This window comes from Pipistrellus kuhlii, unplaced genomic scaffold (genome assembly GCF_014108245.1).
Source record: "Pipistrellus kuhlii isolate mPipKuh1 unplaced genomic scaffold, mPipKuh1.p scaffold_m20_p_20, whole genome shotgun sequence".
Classification (NCBI taxonomy): domain Eukaryota; kingdom Metazoa; phylum Chordata; class Mammalia; order Chiroptera; family Vespertilionidae; genus Pipistrellus; species Pipistrellus kuhlii.
Window position 1 is genome coordinate 11,531,531 of NW_023425516.1, and position 24,540 is coordinate 11,556,070.

Below are 24,540 nucleotides of genomic sequence, written 5' to 3' on the forward strand. Positions count from 1 at the left end.
AAAATTTTTCTAATTTATAATAAAGAAGGTCCGGGGCTTGGGAATTTTGCAATGCAGATTCCTAATTTTCCAAAGTGAGGTCCTCCTGTGCATTGGAGTAGATTATGCTCTGCTCCGCTTGCCCTCAGCGCTATGGGGAACGTTATTAAAACGGCTGCCCCGGTCTCAGGAGGGGCGCTGCCTCTCGCTTTCTTTCTCGTTTTGGGGACTTCGTCAGACGCTGTCCTCTTAGACAGTGTCAGGAACTGGGTTTCCGAGAGGCGACCTAGAGATGTGCTCAGCTGTGCAGGCCTGGAGGAGACAAGTCAGACTGGGTCCCACAGTAATGAGATGAGACCTCCCGGAAGGAGGAGGAGGTGGGCATCCTTCCAGAGGCCCCCCGCTGGCCCCGGCTTTCCTGAGGACACAGCGCCAGGGAGCAGCTGGCGTTCGCAGAGAATGAGCACCGCGGGGCAGGGCGGCAGGGCCTCCCCCGAGAAGCAGGATCGGCCTTCTGCAATCCTGGTGGGAAGAAGGCAGGGGGACCAGAGCAAGTTCCCCGCAGGAAACCCACATGGAAGACATTCCTATGGGCAAGCCACGCTCAGCAGCCCCGAGAGTGGGGAGGAGGGCCCCCCAAAAGCCAACTGGCCTCAACGTTTAGCACTCCTCATAGACTCTGTGCCCCATGAGCCCAGGTTCTGGCGACCTCAACCCCTCTGCCCTCCCACCTACTCCACTGCTGCCCTAACTCCTCACACGATCCCCCCCCCCCACACACACACACATCCTGATGGTTTCCTTGGGAACCAGCCCAGCCCAGGGAAGCCCATGGTAATCTCGCTATAGCCCAGTGGCCCAGCCAAGGCCATAAAGACACCAGACCTTGGCCTAGTCTCTACTATGGATGCTGTGCTTTCCCACCAGATTCTTCAGCCCTGGATCTCTGAGGTCACAAAGAGGTGTGTGGCTTCCCCAGGCAAATTATCCTCCTTCCTTCCTTCCTTCCTTCCTTCCTTCCTTCCTTCCTTCCTTCCTTCCTTCCTTCCTTCTTTCCTCCATTCCTTCCTCTCTCCCTTACTTCCTCCCTCCCTTCCTACCTCTCTGAGAGTAGTTTAATGGTGAAGTACTGGTGACTCCTCAGAGGCCATAGCCCGGGGACAGTCCCTGTTGGGGAATTGGAGCTTCAATTTCTCACCCAAAAGGCTACACCTGCTCCGTTGGTGGCTTCCAGAGCGCCTCAGGGCCGCTGCCCCACCCCCACCCCCTCCGCCAGCAACTGGGATTTGTTAAGCTCCGCTCTGTGCTGAGGCTCCTCTACTTAACTACTCTCGGATCAGCATTCTTGGGCAGCACAGGCCCTTCCTGCAGCCCTCCTGCTAATCCCCACCAAACCCTAACTTCGCCCAGCTGCCGGGGCAGCAAAACAGGCTGGGGAGAGGCAGCTGCTGCCAGCTGCCAATGCAGTGCCCTGGACCTCCTGGCCCACCCCAGTCAGCCCCTGAGCCTTGGGCATGGTGGAGAGGACCTTTGTGCCCACCACCTGCTAAGCACAGGAAGTGCCCCATTGCCATGCCCGTTGCTACTGTGGCCCTTGGAGAGCAGCCTCCAGACAGTAAAGGAACACCCCAAATTCCTGCTCTTTACCAACACCCCGGCCCCAGCAATGCCTGTGTCTACCGAGAAGAAGAATGTTGTCCCCATTGCAGGCCTGGTTCCCAGGGCTCCCCTAGTCCAAGCCTCCTGCTTCCCACTCACTCTGCAGAGGGAAAGGGCCGACTGTGGCTCACCCGGAAGCATTCACACAGCAATCTGTGTCAATGCCAAGGCCAGCCTGCAGTCATTCACGAAAAGCTACTGCCGTGGGCCCAGTGCTTGCTGGGTATGAGTGCAGGGCAGGGAGACTAGGAAGGAGCATGGAGTCTATGCGTGGGGGCAGGGTGGGGACAGAGGACACGTCCTGGCCGGCTGGTGAATGCCCAGTGCTCTTGCATTTTTGCAGGCAGAGGAGTCAGTGGTGGCCGGCTTGCTAGACACCCTGCAAAGCGCAGTTTCCGGGGGATACCAGGATGGCTAGTGTAACTGCTAGAGCTCACGCTAAACTGGGGGAGCCAGGGCCTGCCCTGTGTCTGCACCCTAATCCCTTCATGCTGCCCAGCCCTGGGCTGTCCACGAGGACGGCTGTGTTTGAGGTGTCTGATGCAGGGATACCAGGGCAGGGCAACGACGGGAAGGAGTGGGAAATGCTGCCTGGCACACAATAGGCACTCACGACACATTTGCTCCATGAATGAATGAATGTTCTAGCCGGCTGCATTTCACATGACAGACATACGATAAATAATTATCAAATTGATGTTGACTTGTGAGACCAGGCTAGAGAGAACAGGACAGTGTGAAGGTCACGGTCAGAGATTGGAGGCTGCTGTGGAAGCGCAGCATCGTGGCTAACTCAGAGCCTCGGAGAATGAGGTGTGGGAGAAACCGGGGGGGGGGGGCAAAGGTTAGAAGCGATCAGGGCAAGGCCTACAGGAGCCCAACCAGGAAGCTGGGCCAGGCTTCCGGGAGCCAAAGAGGGACGAAGAGACCAGGAGGAGAAGCTGGAGTCTCCGAGGCCCCTGGGGAATGCAAGCAGAGGGAAGGGTTGCAGGGCGTAGAGAGACAGAAGCGGAGCACATCCTGAAGAGAAGGGAAATTCCTCCAATGGGCAGACAGAGAAGGTGGACATAGGGGCTCCGGTGATCATGACTAGGTGCTGGTCTAAAAGGGCCTCTAATTTAAAAGTTTCCCCAAACACTCAAAGGCAGGCTCAGTTTACCAAATATTCCTGGTTTGGAGCATTTGTCTGCTGTCTGCTGTGAGTGGGGAGTAAGAGCTGACCCCGTATCTGTTAAATGCAATGACCTCCCTTCCAGTGTCTGCCAAGCTCTCTCCAGCGAGGCCTCCCCAGGCTGGCCAGGGAAGAGCGCAGACCCACCAGGCCCTGCCCTCGGCCCCTGGAAGGCACGCACCCCTCCCATCGGTTGGTGGACACTCACCTGTGGACTGTCCTGGTAGGGTGGGGGAGGGACATTTTGCGTGGCCATCATCGTCAGAGCTGGGGCTGGGGAGGCATGTTGCATCATGGGATTGATTCACATCAAGGATCTGTGGCAGGAGAAAGGGGGCCACACGTTAATACTGAGCACAGGGAGCCCGGGAACCAGCGGTGGGCATCTCCTCAGGCTGGGCCACCTGGACTGACCAGACACTGCAAGGGTGAAAGCCCAGGAGAGGCCTGGGAGGGGCTTGCTGAGAGATTTGACTTGAAAGAAACAATATTCAAATCAGATGTAAAATAACCTGTAAGAGCCATGCTTATCTCAGCATCAGCTGGGGTTGAGGCTTGAAGGGAGCAAGGGGAGGGGACAGAGGCTTGGCTGGTGGCAGCACAGGGGGAGTGGGGCTGTTCGGGTGCCCACAAGACAAGGTGCGTTCCCTCTCCCAGGCCTTCAGAGCAGCCACCTGCACTGCCAGGGCAGGGAGGCCTCAGGCCTCTGCCCTTCCAACTCCAGTTCCCACCTCTCTGCTGGCTCCTGCTCCCGGGTGTGCTCACCACACCCCCTAGTGGTGGGAAAGGACGTGGGGCTCTGGTTCCCTTAGGAGGGTGGAGGAAGCAACGTGTGTGTGTGTGTGTGTGTGTGTGTGTGTGTGTGTGTGTGTTTTCTAGGTGTGTGTGTGTGTGTGTGTGTGTACCTATCACCTGTGGGTTTTTCTAGGTGTGTATGTGTGTGCCTATTACCTGTGGGTTTTTCTGTGTGTGTGTGTGTGTGTGTGTGTGTGTGTGTTTCAGGGCTTACAGAGGTGCCTGCCCATTCTAGGAAGGGAGACTTTCCTTGGGCTTCATTCAACACAGAGTCAGAGCCCAATGGCCATCCCCCTTCTTACAGCCGAGGAGATGGAGGCCAAGAGGAGTGAGGTGTGTGTTTGGGGTGCTGGGTGCTAGCGAACAGGAAGGGGACCCGAGTTTCCAGATTCCCAGTTCCTGGTCTGCTCTACTGTGTCCCTGACCCCCACCCCACAATGACAAGCAAGCTGACCCCACTGGGCCTCAAGTTTTCTTCTTGAACCAGAAGCAGCTGCCGTAAGGGGAGACAGCCTAGCCGGGCAGTGCCACCCAGGGTAACAGGATGTCCAGAGAGCTGTGTAGCTCAGAAGATGCCCTGAAATATTTAGAGCTAGAAACCACAGGCATGTCGCTGTGAGGCAAGAAACCCAGGTGGAGGGTGCTGATGGCTAAAGATGTTTGTGGGCACAACCTCAGACATCCTTCTCTTCTCCTCCTCTCCTGAGCCCCCCTCCCCAGGGCCTCCAAAACTGTCCCATGCCTGAATTCTGGGGGGATGTGAGGGTGTTCTGGAGCTGCCTAAGTAAAGAGGAAGGTCTCTAGGGTGCTATGTGGCATGCATGTGTATGCATGTGCATTTGTGTACATGCGTGAGTACATGTGTGTGCATTGGTTCTTTTCCAGGAAGAGGAGGAACTATCAGTTCTGGCTGACCTGTCTCTGAAGGCATGCTTTGACCTTAAGTGCATGTGGGAAAGCACTGGAAACCCAGGTATTCATTCAAACAATGCTGCTAAATGTCAGCTGTGTGCGGGAGCGGTGCTGGAGGGTGTGGAAGCTCTCTTTGGACCCTGAGGGAATAAAGGAATATGGATTGGGGGGCGGGGAGGAGGTTCAGCCTTTCCTGGAACTCTGGAAGATGAGGTACATTTTGATGGATCTGTGGTCCCAAAGGCAAAGGCGGAGTCCTTCCGGGAACACCAATTTCAGATGCTGCTTTGCTGGAAGAAAGTGTGCCTCTGTGGGCTGCAGTGCCAGTAGCCTCCAGCAGAGGGAGTCTGGGGGCAGAATCTGGGGTGAGAGCTCAACAGGCAGTTTTAGGGGCAACTATTCCTGGATGAAAAAGTCATAGCGAAGGAAGTGCATTGAGGAGGATTTGGGCTAAAGAGAGAACCTTTTAATCTGATTCTTTTGTTCACTGTCCAGTGAATGGGAAGTCAGGTCCGCTGTCCCTAGAAATATTCACACAGTTTGAGGGCTGCCCTGCCTTGGGGTAAGGAGGGGTGGTTACGGGTGATCTGCTCCCACAAACAACCACGGTCAGGCTGAGTGGAGACTGCCCAGTCCAGAGGCTGCCAGGCCGTGGAGCAGGAGCCAGCCCTGCCTCGGAGGACACAGGAAAACTGTCCCGAGGATGCAGATGGCCTTTGCCCCTCCTCCTTCCCCTCCCCCTCTCTGGGGTCACCACAGGCCACTAGACCACTGCCCCATTGAACTCTGGGCTTCTCCTGCGAGAGAACAGAAGGCCTTTTCATCAGGGGCTTAAGTTTCCCTCTCTGCTCACTCAGGCGCAGCGCCCTGGTAACCTGAGTGAGGGGGACAGGAGATGGTGCCACCTTCTCTTCTTCACTGGCCCCCACCACACAGACACTGCCCGTCCCAGGGACAGCCTGCTGGCCAGGCCTGGGGCTATCGGGGGGGGGGGGGAGGGCTAAGCGGGACCACCTGGAGAGGGATGTCGGGGCCTGCCTTTTGGTGCCAGGGCCTCACAGCTGGGGTGTGGGAGCTCCTTGGGCAACATCTGGATGTCGGGGCCTCTGGGGAACCCACCCTCTGGGAGGGGGAAGGGAAGCAGCTGGCCTGAGGCCGCCCAGCCCGGTCTTCTGAGCGTCTGTTGGGCTGGGAGAGCCACGCGCCCTGTCCAGAGGCCCCAGCGCTGTTACCAAACACCAGGGCACTCGAGGGAGCAGGGCCAAGACTGCAGATGGAGGACACGCCAGGCGCAGTTCTCCACAGGGCAGCGTCCTACCGCCGGGAGGCTCGCCTCGGGAGGTAGCCTCGCGCGGCACTCGGCCCCACGTGATAGCCAAGAAGAAAAAGTTCATGTCACTGAATTATTATCGTCAGAAAAAGAGCTACAAATGCCATTTTCCAAACCCAGGACCCCGAGAGGCAGTGTGCCTGGGCTGGGTGGGTGAGGGGCGTGGAAGGACACCCCTTTAGGAGGTAGATACGGGCAGCTCTCTGCCTCCCGGACTTGACTCTCTAGCTCCCCCAGCCCTGCAGGGGGTGGGGGGGTGGGGGGGAGGCCCTTAGTCAGGAGCCCAAACGCCGTGTTGACAAACAGGCTTAGACACAGAAAGACCCAGCTCGTTAGGAAGGAGCTCATTAGGACTTGTTGACATGAAACCTATTAGGCCAATTAACATTCCATTAACGGCCCGGGGGCACCAAGGGGTTAATGCTGCCCAGTAATTGGGGGGGGGGGTGCTGGGGTTGGGGGCTCAGGGCCTGAAGGATGAGAAAGCCTAATTGGGGACTCTCTGGCCAGCTGGCCCCTGAGGCATCTGCCCTAGCTGGGACCTTAGCTAGGAGGACCCACCATCCTACAGCGGGAGAGGGAAGGAAGGGACTACTTCCCTTCGGCTCTCCACTGTCCCACCTCATGGCCCCAGACCGACCAGGGCTCGAGGACAAGTTGGGGGTCCTGCCACCTTCTCAGACTCTGAAAGGGGTGTTTTCTCCATCCACTGTCCACCCTCCATCCCCTGCTGGTCCAGTTTCTTATTCCCAAAGAAGTAAGTCCTCTCTCCTTTCTGTTAGGTGACTCATTCTTACCAAACTCATTGGGAAAGCTACCATCCTTGACGTCATGGAGTCTAATTCATCTAAAGAATATACAATAGTTTAGCGCCGAAACCGGTTTGGCTCAGTGGATAGAGCGTCGGTCTGCGGACTGAAAGGTCCCAAGTTTGATTCCGGTCAAGGGCATGTACATTGGTTGCGGGCACATCCCCGGTAGGGGAGTGCAAGAGGCAGCTGGTCGATGTTTCTCTCTCATCGACGTTTCTAGCTCTCTATCCCTCTCTCCTCCTCACTGTAAAAAATCAATAAAATATATATATTTTTTAAAGAAGAATATAGTTTAGGGCAGAGGGATGGGGCAGGGAATAGTGGGCCTAGGCCACCTGACTTCCCTCCCTCCCCCTTTCCTGCCTTCCTTCCTCCTCTCCCTTTTCTCTCTCTCTCCCTCCCTCCTTTCTTGCCTTCCCTCCCAGCATGGCACTAGGAGGCACTGCCCAGGGCCCCAGAGAAGCCCTTCTTTTCTGCCCTCCGATCCACCAGCCGTGTTTTCATTATTCTCCTTCCCTTCCTACATGTAGAGGTTGTAGAAGTCCCATTCCCTGTCTGGGCCTCAGTTTCCTCACCTGTGAACTCTCATGATCTGGGCCTGTGCTTAGGGTCAGAATGTCTGGATCCACACCCAGCTCCCCCATTTCCTTATGGCCTGTACAAGTCAATCTCCCTCTCGGACTGCAAAGTGAGGGATCTCACCAGAATGTTCTGGAAGTCTTTGCCCACAGTCAGCCCTGAATGCAAGGTTAGCTGAATGGAATGGGAGACTGTTGGTTTGCAGCTTGAAAGTGAGAGAAGGAGGCCCCTGAGGCAGGGGAACTGGAGCCCTCTCAGCCCCAAGGTGGGGTACCACTGCTCCCTCACTCCCCAACCCCCACCCTGCGGCTGGCCCCTGGACCAGCTGCCCAGGCTGGGTTCTGACGTCTAGACAGATTTGCAGGAGGCTGAAATAACACAATGAACTCAGCAGGAGGGCCCAAAAGGTTGCATTAGTAACCAGGCTGGCTTCAACTTCTCCCTCCGGAGTAACTGCCTCAACCTGGCGCAGTCGGTTTATTTTCCTTCAGCCCAGAGAGCTTGGTCCAGAAGGATGGTCTCCGGCCCAGGCCCTTCCCATGGGCGGCCTGTAGGTGGCGCCGCGGAGCCCACTTTAATTGCATTATATAATGTAACCTGTTTACTAAATCGTGTAATCAGCCGCCTTAGGATTTACAGCTTCGGGGGTGTGTAGAGAATTGGACTTTGAGTCAAATTTAAAAACAAATAAAAATGAGAGACAGCTGTTGCTGATAGTGTGATATTCATCTTTTGGAAACAAATTCACCCCCTGGCTATAAATTATGCCTGGAAAAAAAAGTGTTGTTGGTGGGAAGGAGTTGGCCGGGCTTCCTATGCTGGCAACGCGGAGCGATGAATCTTGAAATAACGGTGTCAACCTGTCACTGATTTCATGTGACTGTGGATTTATCTAAAGAAACACAAGCACGTGCACACACACAGACATACACCCACCCAGGTCTCTCTGAAGAACCTGGTAAGGGCCAGAATCACACCCCCAACGGTCCCTGTGTGTGGGTGAGCACGTGGAGTCAGCCCTGGGCAATGACAGGTGAAACCAGTGGGGGATGGTGGAGAGGGCAGGGGTGGACTGGGAAGCTTTCAAATGGGAGGAGGTCTGGTTAATATGTTTCACAATGATGGACAAGGGAAGGGCCCTAGAGGAATGATGGCAAAGGGGTCTGCTCCCCAGGAGTCCGCCCCTCATAGCAGGTGGAACACTGACCTGTGACTTTTCACCCAGGTGCTCAGAGCTCAGAGCTGCTTGCTGGTGGCCTAGCAGATGCTGCTTCCCCCATCTTCCTGACGTTGGGGAGCTGGGGCAAATGGTAGTTCTCTAGTCTGATAAGTGGGCGCAGAGTGTGGTGTGGGAGCCAGGGGGCACACAGAGTGTCTGTTACTGAAGGGAGGACGGGTGGGAGAAGTGAGCAGCATGCGGGCTCAGGGTCAGGTCCTCTTGCTGATCACATGTCCTAAAGGCTGGCTGGCTAAAGAGCCCAAGTCCTTGCAGGATGCCCCAGCCAGGAGGGCCACTCCCCTGGTGCCCTTCCGGTTCCAGCTTAGAACTCTCGTGGGAAATATTAATAATTCTGCTCGGACTTCCTGCCAGAGGCAGAGATGACAACCAAGACAGAGGGCAGCTCGGGCCCTTTGGCCACCATTGTCATTTGCTACCTTTCTGGGAAGGCTGGTTGGGAGGTGGCGCCCGGTCATGCCCTATTGTTATGATGCTGGTCTCCAGGGAACAGAGTGGGGGCAGAGCTGAACCAGCAGGAGCTTGGACTAGGACTGGGCTTCTAACTGGAGATGTGACAATCTCTCCCTCCTTCTTTCCCTTCCTTCGGCCCTTACCTGCCTCGTGGAGTGAATGGTCTGGAAGTGGTTCGGCCTCTGTTTAACCACAAAACTCAGACCCTCCTGCTCCCTTCCCAGGAGTGTGGCTCCTCCCATGGCCTGTGGCCCTCCTTCCAAAGGCGGCCTCTCCTCGCCTTTCCCGCCCCCAGGGCCATTTGGCTGTTTGCTCTCTATCTGGAATAACAAAAGGCCCCTGTGTGGCTGCGTCCACAGGTCACTGGTGCCCTCCCCTGACCCAGCCTAGAGCAAAAGCTTGGCTGGACAGACCCAGCGGGTCTTTTCTCCCCCCCATCCCTCTGTGCCCACAACTCAGGGGCTTGGCGGTCATGCAAGGCAGAGGATCTGAGTACAGAGTGGGGCTGGCAGTCACAGACCCACCACCCTCATCCGTGACCCGGTCCCTGAGAGCAGCCCCCACCTCGCCCCGTTGCTTCCTGTCCTGCCTGATACACAGGGTTCCCGCCTGGCCGGCCCAGAGCCCAGGGCTGCAGTTCGTCCTCCTGCACTCCCTGGTTTAGCTAATTTTCAACCTGCCTTCACACAGCAGACGGGAGGCGGCTGGCATGGCTCCGTGGTTGAGTGCCAATCTATGAACCAGGAGGTCACAGTTAGATTCCCGGTCCAGTGGCAGGTTTGAGCGATTCTCTCTCATCACTGATGTTTCTATCACTGTCTCTCCCATCCTTTCTAAACGCAATAAAAAAAATATTAAAAAAAAAAAAAAAAAAGGGAGACAGGAGTGAGAAGGGAGAGGAACCATGCTCTGCCCAGCCCTCTGCCGCCTGCTCTGCCTCCCACCCGGGGAGCAGGGAGTGGCAGGGCGCCCCCCCTCCCCCACCACTGACTTGGTTGTCACACCTTTTCTGGCTTCAAAAAGCCCCTGATATATTTTACAAACTGAAACAGCAATTTAATTCCTCCTGATAGCGGCAATAGTCCATTAGATCTTCCTACTGAGGAGCTTAACAATAATTCCTTTCATCCAGCTGCTTCTTCTTGATCTGAAAATCAGTCCCCTAAGAGCCGGCAAGAGTTCCCATTACTCTCCCCTGAGCACTGAGCACCTGAAGAAGATTCTCATCTCCTCCTTCAGCACTTTACAACGTGGCAATTCTTCCCTGTTGGTTCCTTTAAACAAAATAAAACAGAGAGAAGCGTGGAGCTGTAAGGGGGTGCGTGGCCCTGCATCCGCCTCATAGACCAGGCCGGCACCTGCCCCTGCTTCACTTCCCTCGGGGAGGCAGCCTGAACCCCAATGGTCACCTCCAAACTGCTGAAAATGGGTGCTTCCCAGGGGGGCATAGATAGTCTGGTCCTAGATTCACCCTCACCCACAATTGCCAAGGATGTCCACTTAGATCACCTTTCCCTCCCCAGGGACCCTTCCCCTGGACACTTCGGCCCAGGAACGGGGTCAGGAGGCCTCCAGCTGCCCTGGGGTGGAATCCACAGGAGATGCCAGTCAGTCCCTCTCCCTGTCCGTCACCGAGGCAACTCCCAAACCCAGAGTGGGGTCCTGCCTCATTTTCCACCCCCTTCCTCTCCATCTAAACAGCATGAGTGGGAGAGGTAGGAGGAACAGGAGAGGAGAAAGCTTGAGGCCTTTTATTCTATTATTTTTTCTTTTCTTTTAAGCCCTCAGGCTGCTGGTGGTCAGGGGGGCAGAGGAGAGCTTCCCCCGTCGGCGGGGGCACACAGGGTGGATTGCCGGGCCCCTGGGAGCCTTGCCTGCTCCCCCAGGACACCGTCACGTGCTTGCTGTCTGCACACGCACAGAGAAACAAATCTAAAAATGAATCCAGGGACTGAAATCCCCTTCGACAAACTCGATTCCCAGGTTTATTATTTGTCGGGAGCTGACAGCAGACGCTGCTCAGGAGCCGAGCTGAGAAAACAACACGGCTGGCCCCTGAGGCTCACAGCTCAGCGGAGACGGCCCCACAGCCCCGGTGCCAGGACCCAGGTGGAGGGGCTCACGGCTGCCCCTGCCTTCCTTCCTTCCTTCCTTTTTTTAAAATACATTTTTATTAATTTCAGAGAGGAAAGGAAGAGAAAAAGAGAGAGAGAGAATATCATTCATTGGCTGCCTTCTGCATGCCCCCCACAGGGGATCAAGCCTTTGACTGGAATTGAACCTGGGACACTTCAGTCTGCAGGCCAACATTCAATCCACTGAGCCAAACCAGCTTGGGCCCACCTTCCTTTCATAAATCCTTCTCTTACTGAAGCAGGCTTGCTGGGAGATGGCACTCTCTGGGCCTTGGGGCGGGAAGGAGACAGGAGCTGGGAGGGGTCTGGGAGGGGGTGGGGAAGGGAGGGTCTGGGGCGGCAGAACTGGCTGGGGTTGAGGGGTCCTCAGAGGGAAGGAGCCCTGACACCTGTCCAGTCTGTCAGTTGCAACGCTCTCCGATTCTCCTGGAAGCAGAGGGTCCTACGAGGGCCAGCCAGGCCTCTTTTCCGCTGAAAGACTGTATGTGTCCTCTGGCTGGATGATACCTGGCTCCATTTTTAAAAATTCCTCCAGGAAAAAAAAAAAAAAAAGTCAGGAGTCAGGGCTGTGGGAGCAAGTGGCCCTCTAGGCTCTGTTTATCATCAAAAAGCCACTCATCCCTGATGCTTCCTTACCCAGCCAGTGCATCCTTCCCTCGGGCCTCTGTGGTGCTCCGGGCAGCTCACAAGAAAAGCGAGGGGGCAAGGTGGAGTAGGCAGCAGCGAGGTCAGTGGGGCAGGGTGGGATGGCGAGAACGAGCTCCATGTGTGTTTCTCCATCATGGAAAATGGCTTCCCACCCCATGTCATTGTCCCCAGCAGACAGAAGGCTCTGCCTTCTCTTTCCTTCTTGGGGGTGGCGGGTGGGGGTGTGTGTATGTGATTTCACAAGGCAGGCCACCTCGTGGAGCCCGAGTATGTACACAGGTACAATTTAATGTCTTTAGTCTACTGTTACAAAGGAAGACAATCAATCCAATTCATTTACACCTGAGTGAAAAGGAGCAGATATTGACAGGGGTGAGATGATAAGAACTGCCATTTATTGAGTCCTCACCATGCACCAGGTATTACTCTACGCTTCACAGATAATTTTGTTCCTTTTTCTCAACAACTATATAGTGTAATTATGAGGGTTGTCCTACACACAGGTATGAAAACTCGGGCTTAGAGAGGTTGAGAGAGCTTCTGGATGTGACACAGTCTGATTTCAGAGTTTGAACTTGACCTAGAAATCTCAGGGTAGAGGCAGCAACCACCAGAGAAGGAAGGAGACCCTTAGGAAGTGGAAAAGTACGAAAAGGCAAGGCTGATTGTGGAAACAACAGCCGGCTTTGAGCAGGGCCGCCCAGGACAGGCTGTCCTTGGACTTCCTTTCACATGCCCCAAATTTTCAAGAATTATACCGACATTGCCTCAGTGGCTCCTGGAGCCAAATGGGGGCTTTTGTACGTCAGTTAATGAACACACTCTATGCCTTTGGGCGGAGGGGACCTGCTTAAACAGCACCAGTCCATTTCTGCCATCCTGTCATATTTGAACAGCAGAGTATATGCAAATTTATTTAAATATTTTATTGCAGCTCTCCCAGATGAGTGGAAGATGTAAAACTGAAAGAACTGATCCGGGAGATGAGAAAGTGGGTCTTGTCTGCACAGCACCCCTGAGACCAAGGTGGGAACATTGAGCTGAAAGAGGCAAATCTTGAGTCTCAATAGTAGGCTCGCTGGGCTGCGGGCACAATTATGAAGGGAAAGAACATTAAAGAACAAGACGAGATGACGGAGATACGTGGTTGAAGACAGTGTGTACCTGGGCCTGCTCGCCCGGTCTCAGCTCTGGGAGGACCACTCTGGGAACTGATGCTTTGAGAGTGGGGCTGCCTAAGCCCGTGCCCTCACTCGGCAGCTCTGGGCCAGGGCTCTGACCCACACCAACTGGAGTGCCCTCAGGGGCTCCTTCCTGTCAGCTGAACGGAGCGGCCCTGCTGCCGCCCAGGCCGGTGGGGTGGAAGGGAGCGTGTGGTCAGCCCGTGCTCTGGCACTGTCTCTGCTTGGCCACCCGTGGATTCTCAGGGACCACCCACAGCTGCAAAGAAGTCCCTGTTCTGGGGAAACATGCCCAGGACTCTCAGTCCAGGGCACTGGACTCTGTCCTTGGAAGCCTGTGTATCTGAGAGCAGTGTTGGTTTTCTCAGGCTGGGGGACCTTATCCTTAGGGGCGCCCATCTTTTGTCATATCTCCCTGAGGTCTTCTCCTGCCTCTCTTAGCCAGAGAGGTGCCGTCTGAAGAGGGACGAGGGACGACACCTTTGCAGCCTGCAGTGGATCAGTACCCACAGCCCCGGAAGCAGGAGACAAGGAAATGGAAGTGCGGAGATCAGAGCTGTGTCCCTTCTCCCCCCAGCTCCTGGCTGTCCCCTGCCAAGCCCGTCCCCCCTCCCCCACCTCCAGCCCTGGGAAGGGTCTGCGCTTCTCTGGCTTCTAACAGGGGAACCGTTAGTCATACTCGGGCCCTTCTGTACACAGGCCCCAGGAGAAGCGTCATATTAGCAGCAGAATCTTGACAACCAGCAGCCTATCTGAAAAGTAGAGCTCACATCAAATCTTCATGCTGCTTTTTGCGATGAAAGCTCATCTCCTATCATTGTGGTCTCGGTGGAAGGAGGTCCGGCATTCCATACAGAATCTTTGTGGACCTGAAATTCAAGACTATTCTTCCACCTTCCCCTCTTCTTTCCCCAGTGACATGGACCCCCTTCTCACAGCAGAGCAAGGACCAGGGGTGGAAAAAAGGAGAAGACAGTTTTGCCCAGTGGACTCCAGCCCTCAGGGCCCAATTAGGATGCTCCGCCTCAGAACAGAACGGTCCTCTGGGATCCGAGCACTTGGTAATCCGGACTGTCAGTGTCTGGCCCTTGGGGAGGCGGGGTGGGGTGTCTTCACTCCCTGATCCGGAGGTTCTGTCAGAGCAGGTGGGTCTGGGAAGACAGGGGTGTGGCACAGGGGCCAGTCTTGGGTAGAAAGGAGGAATAAATGGGAATTCTCACCCAAGCTGCCGCCTCCAGGGCACAAGGAGGCCTACGAGAGGGGCAGGTGCCTGCTATGGGCAGGCCTCTCTGGTCCTCTCTTCTTAGGGCCTGGCAGTCTGAGGCCAGAGCATCTGCTATCTCTGACACTGAATGAGAGACACTTGTCATGGTTGGGGGTCATTTCACCACCAAGAGCTGTGTGTGCACGTGAGCTGTGTATGCTGGGTGCATATGCGCAGTGTGTGCATGCGAGCTGAGTGTACATGTAAGCTGTGTGTACATGTGAGCTGTGTGTGCATGTGAGCTGTGTGTGTATATGAGGTGAGTGTACATGTGAGCTGTGTGTATATATGAGGTGAGTGTACATGTGAGCTGTGTGTGCATGTGAGCTGTGTGTGTATATGAGGTGAGTGTACATGTGAGCTGTGTGTACATGTGATCTGAGTGTACATGTGAGCTGTGTGTGCATGTGAGCTGTGTGTGCATGTGAGCTGTGTGTGCATGTGAGCTGGGCAAGTTCAGGGAATAGGGGAGACGGGCGGAGTGGGGTGAAGAGGAAAGGAGGCCCATTTAAGAATGACTGGGAGGGCACTTCTCACTCCTTACGTTCTCCCCTGTCCCAGGAGCAGGGGACTCATGCCCAGAGCAGAGAGAAAAAGACAGGCAGAGTGGAAGCATCAGGATGCCTGATTTCGCCCTGTCCAAACAATAAAATCTTCCCGAGTCCGTGAAGCAAGCTGGAAACAGGGATCCAATTTGAATCCAGGTCCCAAGTAACAAATTCAATCATCACTTACTGCACACCTACTATGTGCCAGGTGAGGGAAGTTCCAGAAGAACATAATAGAGGCATTGGAGCAGAATAAATCAAGAAACAATGAGACGCATGTGTCCCTGAGCTGCAGGAAGACAGTGACTTCAGATTTAAAGGTTCCCAGGGGCCGAGAGTAATAAAAAAAAAAAAAAAAGAAGGGAACAAGTAAACCACAAGCCTCGACACGTGGTGGTGAATTCCAAGACTTTAAAAAGCGAAGAAGATGAAGTGTTTCCATAAATTCTCGTTGCAAGACTGGAAATAAGACGGCGCAGCAACGTCTTCAAGATCTAAGAGTAACAGGCTTTGAACGTGGGTTCTGAACTTGTCAAGTCTGAAGACAAAACAAAGTGCGTTTTGGACACGTAAGAACTCAGAGTGTACTTCCTGTCTGCCAGTGACTCAAAGGTGGTGTTCCAACAACACAGCAGGGGGAGGAGAGGACGACGTCTGCACAGCGTGGGTGGGGGCCCGGGTGACCCCCACCCGGGGAGGGGAGAAAGGGGGGCGGGGGGGAGGCAGGCCATTATCCAGGGACTCAGAAGGTTCTAGAGAGAATTTAATTTCCTTTTCCATGGTCCAGTCACACTATTTACCTCTACAGTTGAATATTATTTCCACTTTGCCATCACCTTATAGTCAGAATGCAGAAGTGACTAAGTTATAGAATACAATATTCATTTTCTAAATCTTAATGGAAATAAATCTTAATGGAAAGATACTAAATATACTACTATTATACTAAAAATAGTATAATTATATATAATACTATGTACTATGTAATTATCCCATGTAATATATGTACTATATTACATATCATACTTTTTATTAAAAATAGATAACATCATATATAGTTTGATAAAAAAAGAAAAAAGATCAAACTTATACAAATTGGAAGGGGAGAATGTGTGCTAATTTCCCCAGTTTACATAGCAGGGAACTAATAGATAAATGCATAAATTCAGAAAGAGGGACTTAAATATATCATCTAACACGATAAACATTGGCCAGCACATAACTAAAATCATTGGGGTTGACTTTGGATTATGAACCTTGTGGGTAGAAAAGAAGGAACACTTTTTATCTTATTTTATATCTTGTACATGATTTGCTTTTCCTCACACATATATTTAATTCTAATCTTAAAAATATAGTCACTTATATAAATGATTAAATATCTATAAAGGAAAATACTATGCAGCAATGAAAGGTAATGGAGTAGAGCTACTTATTCTGACCTGGAAATCTGTCCATCATATAACCCAGGTTAAAAAGCAAATTTCTAGAACAGTATGTAAAACACAGTCTGTCACTGTGTTGAACTAAACACCAACATGGACGCAGTGTTGTCCCTTCCTATGGTCTCTGCCGCTGTGCCTCGTGGCCTGCGTTCAGAAGTCATCCCTCGCTGATTTCTGTATGATGCGCATCACCTTTGCCACAGGTAGCCGCGGTTTTATGTATGTTTCCAGCAACAAATGCAAGCAAGCTCTTGGCTATAAGGGGTCAGTCCAGAGGCTGGCCTGGATGAAGCTGCCGGGGATGAAAACCTTTCTCAGGAAGAAAGGATGGAGAAGCGGATGGAGATGAAGATTCTGCGAGTCACGGATGTCTAGATGGAAAGATGCAAGATGCCTTGGAACGCTCGGAACCACTTTTCTCATTCCCAGGTAAAGAGCCTGCGCGGCCTGATGCAAGCTCACGCCACTGGATTCATGCCCAGGAAAGAGAGAACTGGCTTATTAAAAGCCAGAGTCGGGCCGAAACCAGTTTGGCTCAATGGATAGAGGGTCGGCTTGGGGACTGAAGGGTCCCGGGTTCGATTCCGGTCAAGGGCATGTACCTTGGTTGCGGGCATATCCCCAGTAGGGGGTGTGCAAGAGGCAGCTGATCGATGACTCTCTCTCATCGATGTTTCTAACTCTCTATCTCTCCCTTACTCTCTGTAAAAAATCAATAAAATATATTTTAAAAAAAGCAAAAAAAAAAAGCCAGAGTCGGGAAGAGGGCCCCCCGGAAGTTGAAGACTGGAGCAGAGGCCGGATGCCATGGCCCAAGGAGAACACTATGGGGAGATGGTGTGTGTGTGGGAAGGAGAGTAGAGAGGGAGTGGGGAAGTGGTCTATTTCAGCAGTGCTCAGGGTGCAGATGGTTGACTTCGAAGGCTGGCATGAGAAATCAGACCAGATCACGCTTCCTTCACGCCCATGGAAAGAAGCAGCTTCAACATGGGTGGGAGGCAGCTTGTTGGGGCTACTGAGCAGGGGCCTGGAGAGGAACTATATTTAATGAGCCTTTACCATGAGTCGGATATTATGTGGGGGGTTTTCTAGTGCATCATCTAGTTCAATCCTCACAGAGCCCTGTGAGGTAAAAAAGGATCGTTCCAATGACATACAGACAAGATGGCTAGAAAACGTAAGTTACTTGACTTATCCCAATCCCCAGTGGCAGAGCTGAGCCTGAATCCGTCTGGTTCCCACCTCCCTGCTTAGTAATCCGAGGGCCGTGCCAGCCGATCGATAAGAGAAGTGCCCCTCAAACTGGGTTACGACTAATCCGTTCCTGTCCTCAGCCCTGTGCATGGCATCAGCCCACTCAGGCCATGATCACCCAGACGCACTGGCTGGCCCTTGGGAACAGGCTTTACTTTGGCCCCAGTGGGACTTGAAGATGCCCCCTCGGAGGGTGTCAGTGCGTGAGGCGCCCTTCCTCAGCTCCGAGCTCTGACAGCGCTTCCTGAGGACACAGCCCTGCTGAGCGGGCTTGGGAGGAGATGCGCCAGGATGGAGCGACGGTGCAGGGAGGAGGGGGCGTGGTGGTCTCCTTGTGCCTGATTTCTAGCTCAGCTCTCTCCCTGTCTTCCACCAACCCGAGGACTACCCCTCAGATGCTGCCCTGGCCTCCCAGCCTCCTTGGGTACCTCTGCCTTAGGGGAGGCAGACAGATCCCAGGGGAGCGGCGGGGGAGGGGTCCTGTGTGCCAGTTAGGGTTTGTGGCTGACATGTGGAGATCATTAACAAGGCTTATTTTAAAGTTATAATTGCAGAATGTAAATGCTCCCCAAACCGATGTGTAATTGCTACCCCCTCCACCCCAGCCCTTCCTTTCTGGTACCAGCTTTTTGCAAGGAGAGAATTAGAAAATAAAAAAGGGGGCGGATTATGTAAGCAAAACGATTTTAGAAAAAGAGAGCAAAGAGCTAACGGTTTCAGCGCGACAGCTGGTGGCTCCTCTGATTGCCGCACTTCCAGCATTAGCTGCAGAAATCGTCCCTGCCGAATGCACCCCCAAGCAAGAGTGTCAACTGTATTTAGTTCCCAGAACAACAGAACAGGCTGGCTCCCACTTGGCAAGGCGGTTCCATGGTCAGTGTGTGTGTGTGTGTATGTGTGTGTGTGTGTGTGTGTCTTGGGGAGTCAGGATTAATATCTGAAGTGGCCTCTGTCTCACCACAGAAGCTTGAATTCTGCAGAAAGAACCCACAGCAGGAGTGAGTGTTCTGTTGACCCATCCCCATCCTTCCCGTAGAGGGAGGCAGGGCACCTTCATGCTCCCAAGCACCCCTGCCCCTCGGGACGCCAGCACCTCCCTCTGTTCTTCCAGCCCCGCCACAGCTGCTGTCTGCAGTGAGCTCTCGTCCCCATGCACACAGGCTTCAAAGGTTGTTGAAAAGACTGTCCACCTGTCTCCTAAATGGGCATCCCCTGACCATGCTCCCCGAAGCCTTGCCCGCTAGCTGTGCCCTGTCCCTGGCTGTCACCCCCGGGAGCCATAGCAGTTTCCAGCGTGCCTCCCGCTTAGCGCACCCAGAACAAGGAGCTCCCGAACAGCAGAGGCCATGGGAGGAGGACAGTCCCCCCTGGCCAGTTCCCGCTCTCAGAGGTGGACCTCTTGGGCATCGGAGGCTTCACTGCCTGCTCGGGAGCCGGGCCCAGGAACATCGCCTCTCTGGTGGACTCCCTCCCTCTCTCCAGGGAAATCTGCTTTTGTGGGGCTTTTGGCGAAGATCACTGCCCCCCCCCCCCCCCAAATGAGGGCACTGAGAACTTACAAGTTCTAAGACATCGGAGAACTTACAAGTCCTGGGCAGGTCCTTTGAGGTTGGGCCCAATCTCACACAACAGACCCACCCTTGTCACGGGAACTTTCTAAAGCCCTGCCTGTGCCCATGCTCACGTCTCTGAGATCCTGAAGTCACTTAGGCGATTTAAAAAAACGCTATCTGATAAGAGGATTAAATGAGATTTTCTATTCAAAATGCTTCCTACATTCAAAGAACAGAAACACCTGGGATGCCGTTTCCTCCAAGTTCATCAAGGCCACGTGGGGCACAGACTCCCGGGATCAACCCGGATGCGTGGAATCGGAACCTGTGGTGAGAGGCCGTGGGCCGGCACGTTTAACAAACACCCGAGGCAATAATGCTGGCGCCGAGCTGTACAAACATTATCTTCTTTGTGACGCGAGCAGCAGCCTAGCCGTGGGCATGGACAACAGCGTGTTGTGCACTGAACACATGGAGAGGGGTCTGCGGGAACCGGCAACGTCCACCTTGGCCGCAGGGAGGAGATGCGAACAAGCAATACAGGATGTGGGCTTCCTGAGGTGGGACACGCTCACTGTCGCTAACGCCACCCCTCGTCTCACGTCCAGCTGCTCCAGCCAGCACAGCTGTGGGAGAAGGCGGGCGGCTGTCAGAAGGGAGGGCTGGAGGCCAGGGCCCGTCGTGAACATGAAGAGGGGGCGCCACCGCTCTGGGCACCCCGCCTCCTCCGCAGGCTGGCTGGACAGGATCTGTTGTGTTTGCTCTATACTCCTCACTACCTTCGTCCCACTTTGTCCCTCTGAAAAGGCCACCCTGGCATTTCAGAGCCCAGACCTCGTCACAGCGGGACGGGCCCCATTGTCACCTGTCCGGTTTCCTGACACCAGGTGTACATGTGGCCCCCTCTCTCCTGGGGGGATTCGTAGGCATGTGTTTTAAACTGTAGGGAACAGAGGACAGGGTGGGAGGTGCAGCCTTTTCCAATGCACAAATGGGGGTCAGAGGTCTCAGGCCTGGGGTGAGGAGAGATGATGGTGAGGTGGAGGGAGGTCTGGGGTCTGGGGTGTGGAGAGATGATGGTGGGGTGGAGGGAGGTCTGGGGTCTGGGGTGAGGAGAGATGATGGTGGGGTGGAGGGAGGTCTGGGGTGAGGAGAGATGATGGTGGGGTGGAGGGAGGTCTGGGGTCTGGGGTGAGGAGAGATGCTGGTGGGGTGGAGGAAGGGCTGGGGCCTGGGGTGTGGAGAGATGATGGTGGGGTGGAGGGAGGTCTGGGGTCTGGGGTGAGGAGAGACACTAGTGGGGTAGAGGGGAGGGTGCCTGCAGGCAGCAGGGAAGAGGAGCCAGGAAGACAGTGGGCCCAGAGCAGCATTAACAGTGTGGCCTCAGGTAGCTTTGGCTACACAACTTGTCTATTTATTGTCAGACTGCAGTGAATTAATTTTATTTCTTGGTGGCATGGACCAAGGTGTTGGGAAGTTGAGGTTGGTGGTCAGTGCTGTAAAGGCCTGGCCTGACATTTCCCAAACCCTCACATCAATTTCTCCTTGTGGATCGAGTTGCTAACTGGACTCCATTGAGGTTGTGCTTTGGGGCCAGATGGCAGGGGCATGAGTGGGGTGGGGGGTTGCCTGATGCCTGGGCAGTGCTATTCCCAGTGCAGCGCTGGAGCATCTGCAGCGAGAGAAGCAGCCCTGTACCAGAGGGAACTGCATCTCTAACACTCAGTTCCTTCCCAGTTCACACCAGCTTAGTCTCCTGTAAAAACACATTGGCGCCTTCGTAAAGAATGTGATTAACCAGGGACATGAAAACGACAACAGGAGGAGCCGAACAGTGGTCCAGGCTGGGAGCTGCACAGGGAAATGGAAACTTACACATTTGCTTAAACAACTTTCCCGCCTTCCTTCCAGTGTGTGTGTGTGTGTGTGACTGAGAGTGTTTGTATGTGTGTGTATGTGTGTGAGAGTGTGTGTGAGATTGTGGAAGAATGTGAGTGAGTATGTGAGCGTGAGAGTGTGAGTGAGAATGAGTGTGAGTGGGTAAGTGTGAGTGAGTGTGTGCATATTCACGTGTGCAATGCAGGGCAGTGAGGGTCGCAGGCTCAGGATCCGGGATCCTGAGGGAGGGTGAATTCCAGCTGCCGGCGAGAGGAAGCTGGGGGCGCTAAGAGAGCAGGATGAGCTGAGAGAAGCTCCAAGAGGAGGTAGGGTGGTTAATGGCTCTCCATTAACAAAAGTGTCTGGGTGGTAACACAACCTCTCTCTGCACACCCCAAATTCTGCCCACCGTGAACGGAGGCTACCAGACGCCAGAAGCAGCAGGGGGCTCAGGGCCCCTGGCATTGCCTTCCCAGGGGCAGCCATACACAGGGGCCCGAGGATCTGGACCAACTGAGAGAGAGTGTGCATGAGCGCCGATTACTCCAGTCTCATACCCCACACCTAAACAGTGCTGCCTCCTCCCCTGGCCTTGTCAGGGAGCTTGGTGAGTGGCTCCCAGTTCTCTGGCCCCCAGGCAGCAAACTTGGGAGACTGTTGGACTCCTCCCTCCCCCACGTCCCCCCCCCTTTCCAGTCAGGGTGGAAATGGTCTTTCCTCCTTTTACTCTATTTTGTAAACTTCTGTTTTCTGTGTTAATATAAACCTCCTCAGTGACAGCACAAATTTTGAGGTCAAAACCTGTGTCTTTGATTTATCTTATGCCGTCCATATATACCTGGGTTAGCACTATGCCCAAGTAGGTCATTGAAATGCCATTCTTACCACATAAAGAGGAACCACTATGGCAAATACCAAATCAATCAATCAATCAATCAATCAATTAATCAATCAGGTCTGTGGGGGAGTGTGCCTATTTGGTCTCATTGTCAGGGGCATTACAATTCTCTATATTTCAATGTGTCTCTGAATGGAGAGTTTTTGATCAACCTATGGATTATTTTATGTCTCCTACAGTAATATTCATAAGTGAATATGGAAGAGATAATACAGGGGAGTGGAAAAGACTTCAAAGTCGGACACATTTGGATTTAAGTTCAGATCTCCCTCTTACCAGCTGATGTGTCAGTTTTGGTTTTCCTGTTTCTGTAAGATGGAAACTCACAGATACCTCATGTGCTAGTGGGCATAGCAAAAGCTCAGACATTGACTATGCCTTAATAAATGGTGACTATCTTTGTTACTGAAAATGAGAATTACCATTGCTTGCTTAGAGCTTATTTGGCAAAATCCTATTCATCCTTCAAGACCCAGGTCTGTACAATTTCCTCTCAGTGCCCTCCTACCCCACAGATGAGTCACTGCCTCCTGTCTGTCCCCTAATAACTGGACTGTGACTCTCTTAAAATACAGTCCACACTTCTCAGCCACAAACTCTAGGCTATATGTCACTGAAGTATTATTACGTGTTCCTCTAGGTGTCCTGCCCAAAAACTTTGCCTTCCTGAGCCAGGTTCCTTGCCCCCATGCCTCCAGCACTGGCCTGGCATCAGGCTCGATGGTGCTGAAGTGAGGGGATGAATGAATGAGTAGGAATGCCAAAAGCAATCAGGAGACCTGGAAAAACTCAGAGACCGGTGATGGCAAATCCATCCTGAAAAGCGAGTGTCCCTTTGAACTCAATGGCGATCAGCCCTACATTTGGAGAAGTCGCTCCATTTTCCCAGAGGATTTCCTCGCGTGGGGAATTCTTCAGCCCCATCAGCAGCCCTTTGAGGATCTCTGCAAAGCCCAGCTGTCTCTGTCTCTCCTCTCCCTCAGGTGTCCTCCTCTATCTCTACTACCCTATCTTGGCTCTAAATAAACCTCACTGGGGGCTGCTCCATCCTGCACACGCAGCCACAGGATGGCTCTAGCAGCAGAGAGCATCCTGTGCCCAGTTCTCTTAGCACTCGTCCCGCCGAACCGAGATCATCTGTCTGCCTGTCTGTCTGCCCAACTATATAGATTACGTGACCATAAACTGACTCTCAAGCCAATATTTCTTAATGGAGACCAATCCATATTTTGGCCATATTAGGTGTTCAACAAACACTCGTTGAATACAGGAGTAAATGAATGAATGTATCCAGCAGATGATATATAGTCTTTTCAATAACCCTGCAGAGTAGGGGTTATTAGTCCTTGTTTTTAAAGGGGGGAACTGAGGTTAGAAAAGTGAGTTGCCCCAAGTCACAAAGCTGGTTAAGGGTGCGAGTGAAAGAGCAGAGCCTTCCTGCCCACCCAGCTAAGGAGAGGACGCAGAGGCGGGGCTGCTGCTATGCTGCCTCGCCCGGAAAATAAACAAGACAAATTCTCTCTCTCATCGTTCGGTGAGGCGGTGACATTTCGTTTGACAAAGAATCTAGGAAAAACCTCTCCTGGGACTAGTTTTGGGACTAGGCTGTGATAATATTGCTTCATTGAAAGAGGATGCCAGCAACTGAGCTTTGGATGGCCTTTTACATGCAGTAATTTATGCATGAGATGAGAAATACTTTTTAAAAAGAAACATTAATCTACGCATGGCCACCACACACACACACACACACACACACACACGCACACACACACACAAAGAGGCACATTTGCACACACAAATCATCCCAGAGACATAATCCAGACATGGGAGGTACAGATTCCAGCTCACTGTGCTGATCATGGCTACACTCCCTCTTTAGAAGAATCAGTGCTCCTGTAGGATCCATACTGAGCCCTGGGACACACACCCTTGCAGTCCAACGGTTCTGACTTTCCCTTCCGGGACTCCCTGGGTAAAGTGGAATGTCCCCACACGTGTAAAACTCAGGCATTAAGGAAGAGGGCACAGGAAGCCTGACACTGAAGAAATTCAGTTCTGTCCTCCCTTGCCCTTCTCAGAGTCGTTCCCTCCCGCTATAATCACGCCACCTGGAGAAGCGCACCTGGTGACCTGTCACCAACGCCCAAACCCCCACTGGGGGAGAGTTGCACCTTGTGACTCACAGAGGCTTCAGTAATAACCTCAGCCAAATGGAGGGAAGGCGCTTGCAGCCAGAGGAGGTTGTATACTATGTTCATCGAGTCATTGTGCCTGCAAACCCCACTCCCCGCCCCGCACAAGAGGCCATGGTAGTACCTGGCAGCTCTGGGGAGTCCCACCACTCTGCATCCCTGCAGCCCCCACCTCACTCCTCCCACCTCTGCCAATCCATGCCGTCAGCTGCTCCCCCCTCCCCCCTCCACATCTGGGTCAGGCTGGGTCTCCATACACAAGGCCCCTCCTTCAACAATGCCAGCCTTGCAGTGGTCAGAGTGGTCACAGCCACGGAGTCTGCCAAGTTAGGAAAGGAGGGCACCACTCGAGGGCGAAGGCTTATTTTCGTGGGTTCTGAGTTGAGGATGAATACGGGGTCATCAGAAGTTAGGTAAACATCTCCCAACTTGAGTCCAAGATCAGGGAGGTAACCTTGGACCATTTCTCAAGGCAGTGAAGTAAAGTGATTGGAAACAGGAGCTAGGGACTAAACTCCTCTCTTCTCACCCCCCTTTCAGCGCTTCCTCCTCCTCCTCCCCTCACAAGCGGTCCTTATGGGCCCACCTCAGAGAGGGCTCCACAGTGGAGTTAC

General features: G+C 53.5%; 1 protein-coding gene across 3 annotated transcripts in view; it reads right to left on the reverse strand.

Annotated features, from left to right (window-relative positions):
• PKNOX2 (PBX/knotted 1 homeobox 2) overlaps positions 1 to 24,540 on the reverse strand; it is a 229,807-nt gene that overhangs the window by 75,283 nt on the left and 129,984 nt on the right. For all 3 annotated transcript variants that reach the window (XM_036449445.2, XM_036449441.2, XM_036449442.2), the window contains exon 3: positions 3,018 to 3,126. In XM_036449445.2, the coding sequence (XP_036305338.1) occupies positions 3,018 to 3,104 (87 nt within the window). In that variant the 5' untranslated portion in view covers positions 3,105 to 3,126. The remainder of the gene's footprint in view (positions 1 to 3,017; positions 3,127 to 24,540) is intronic.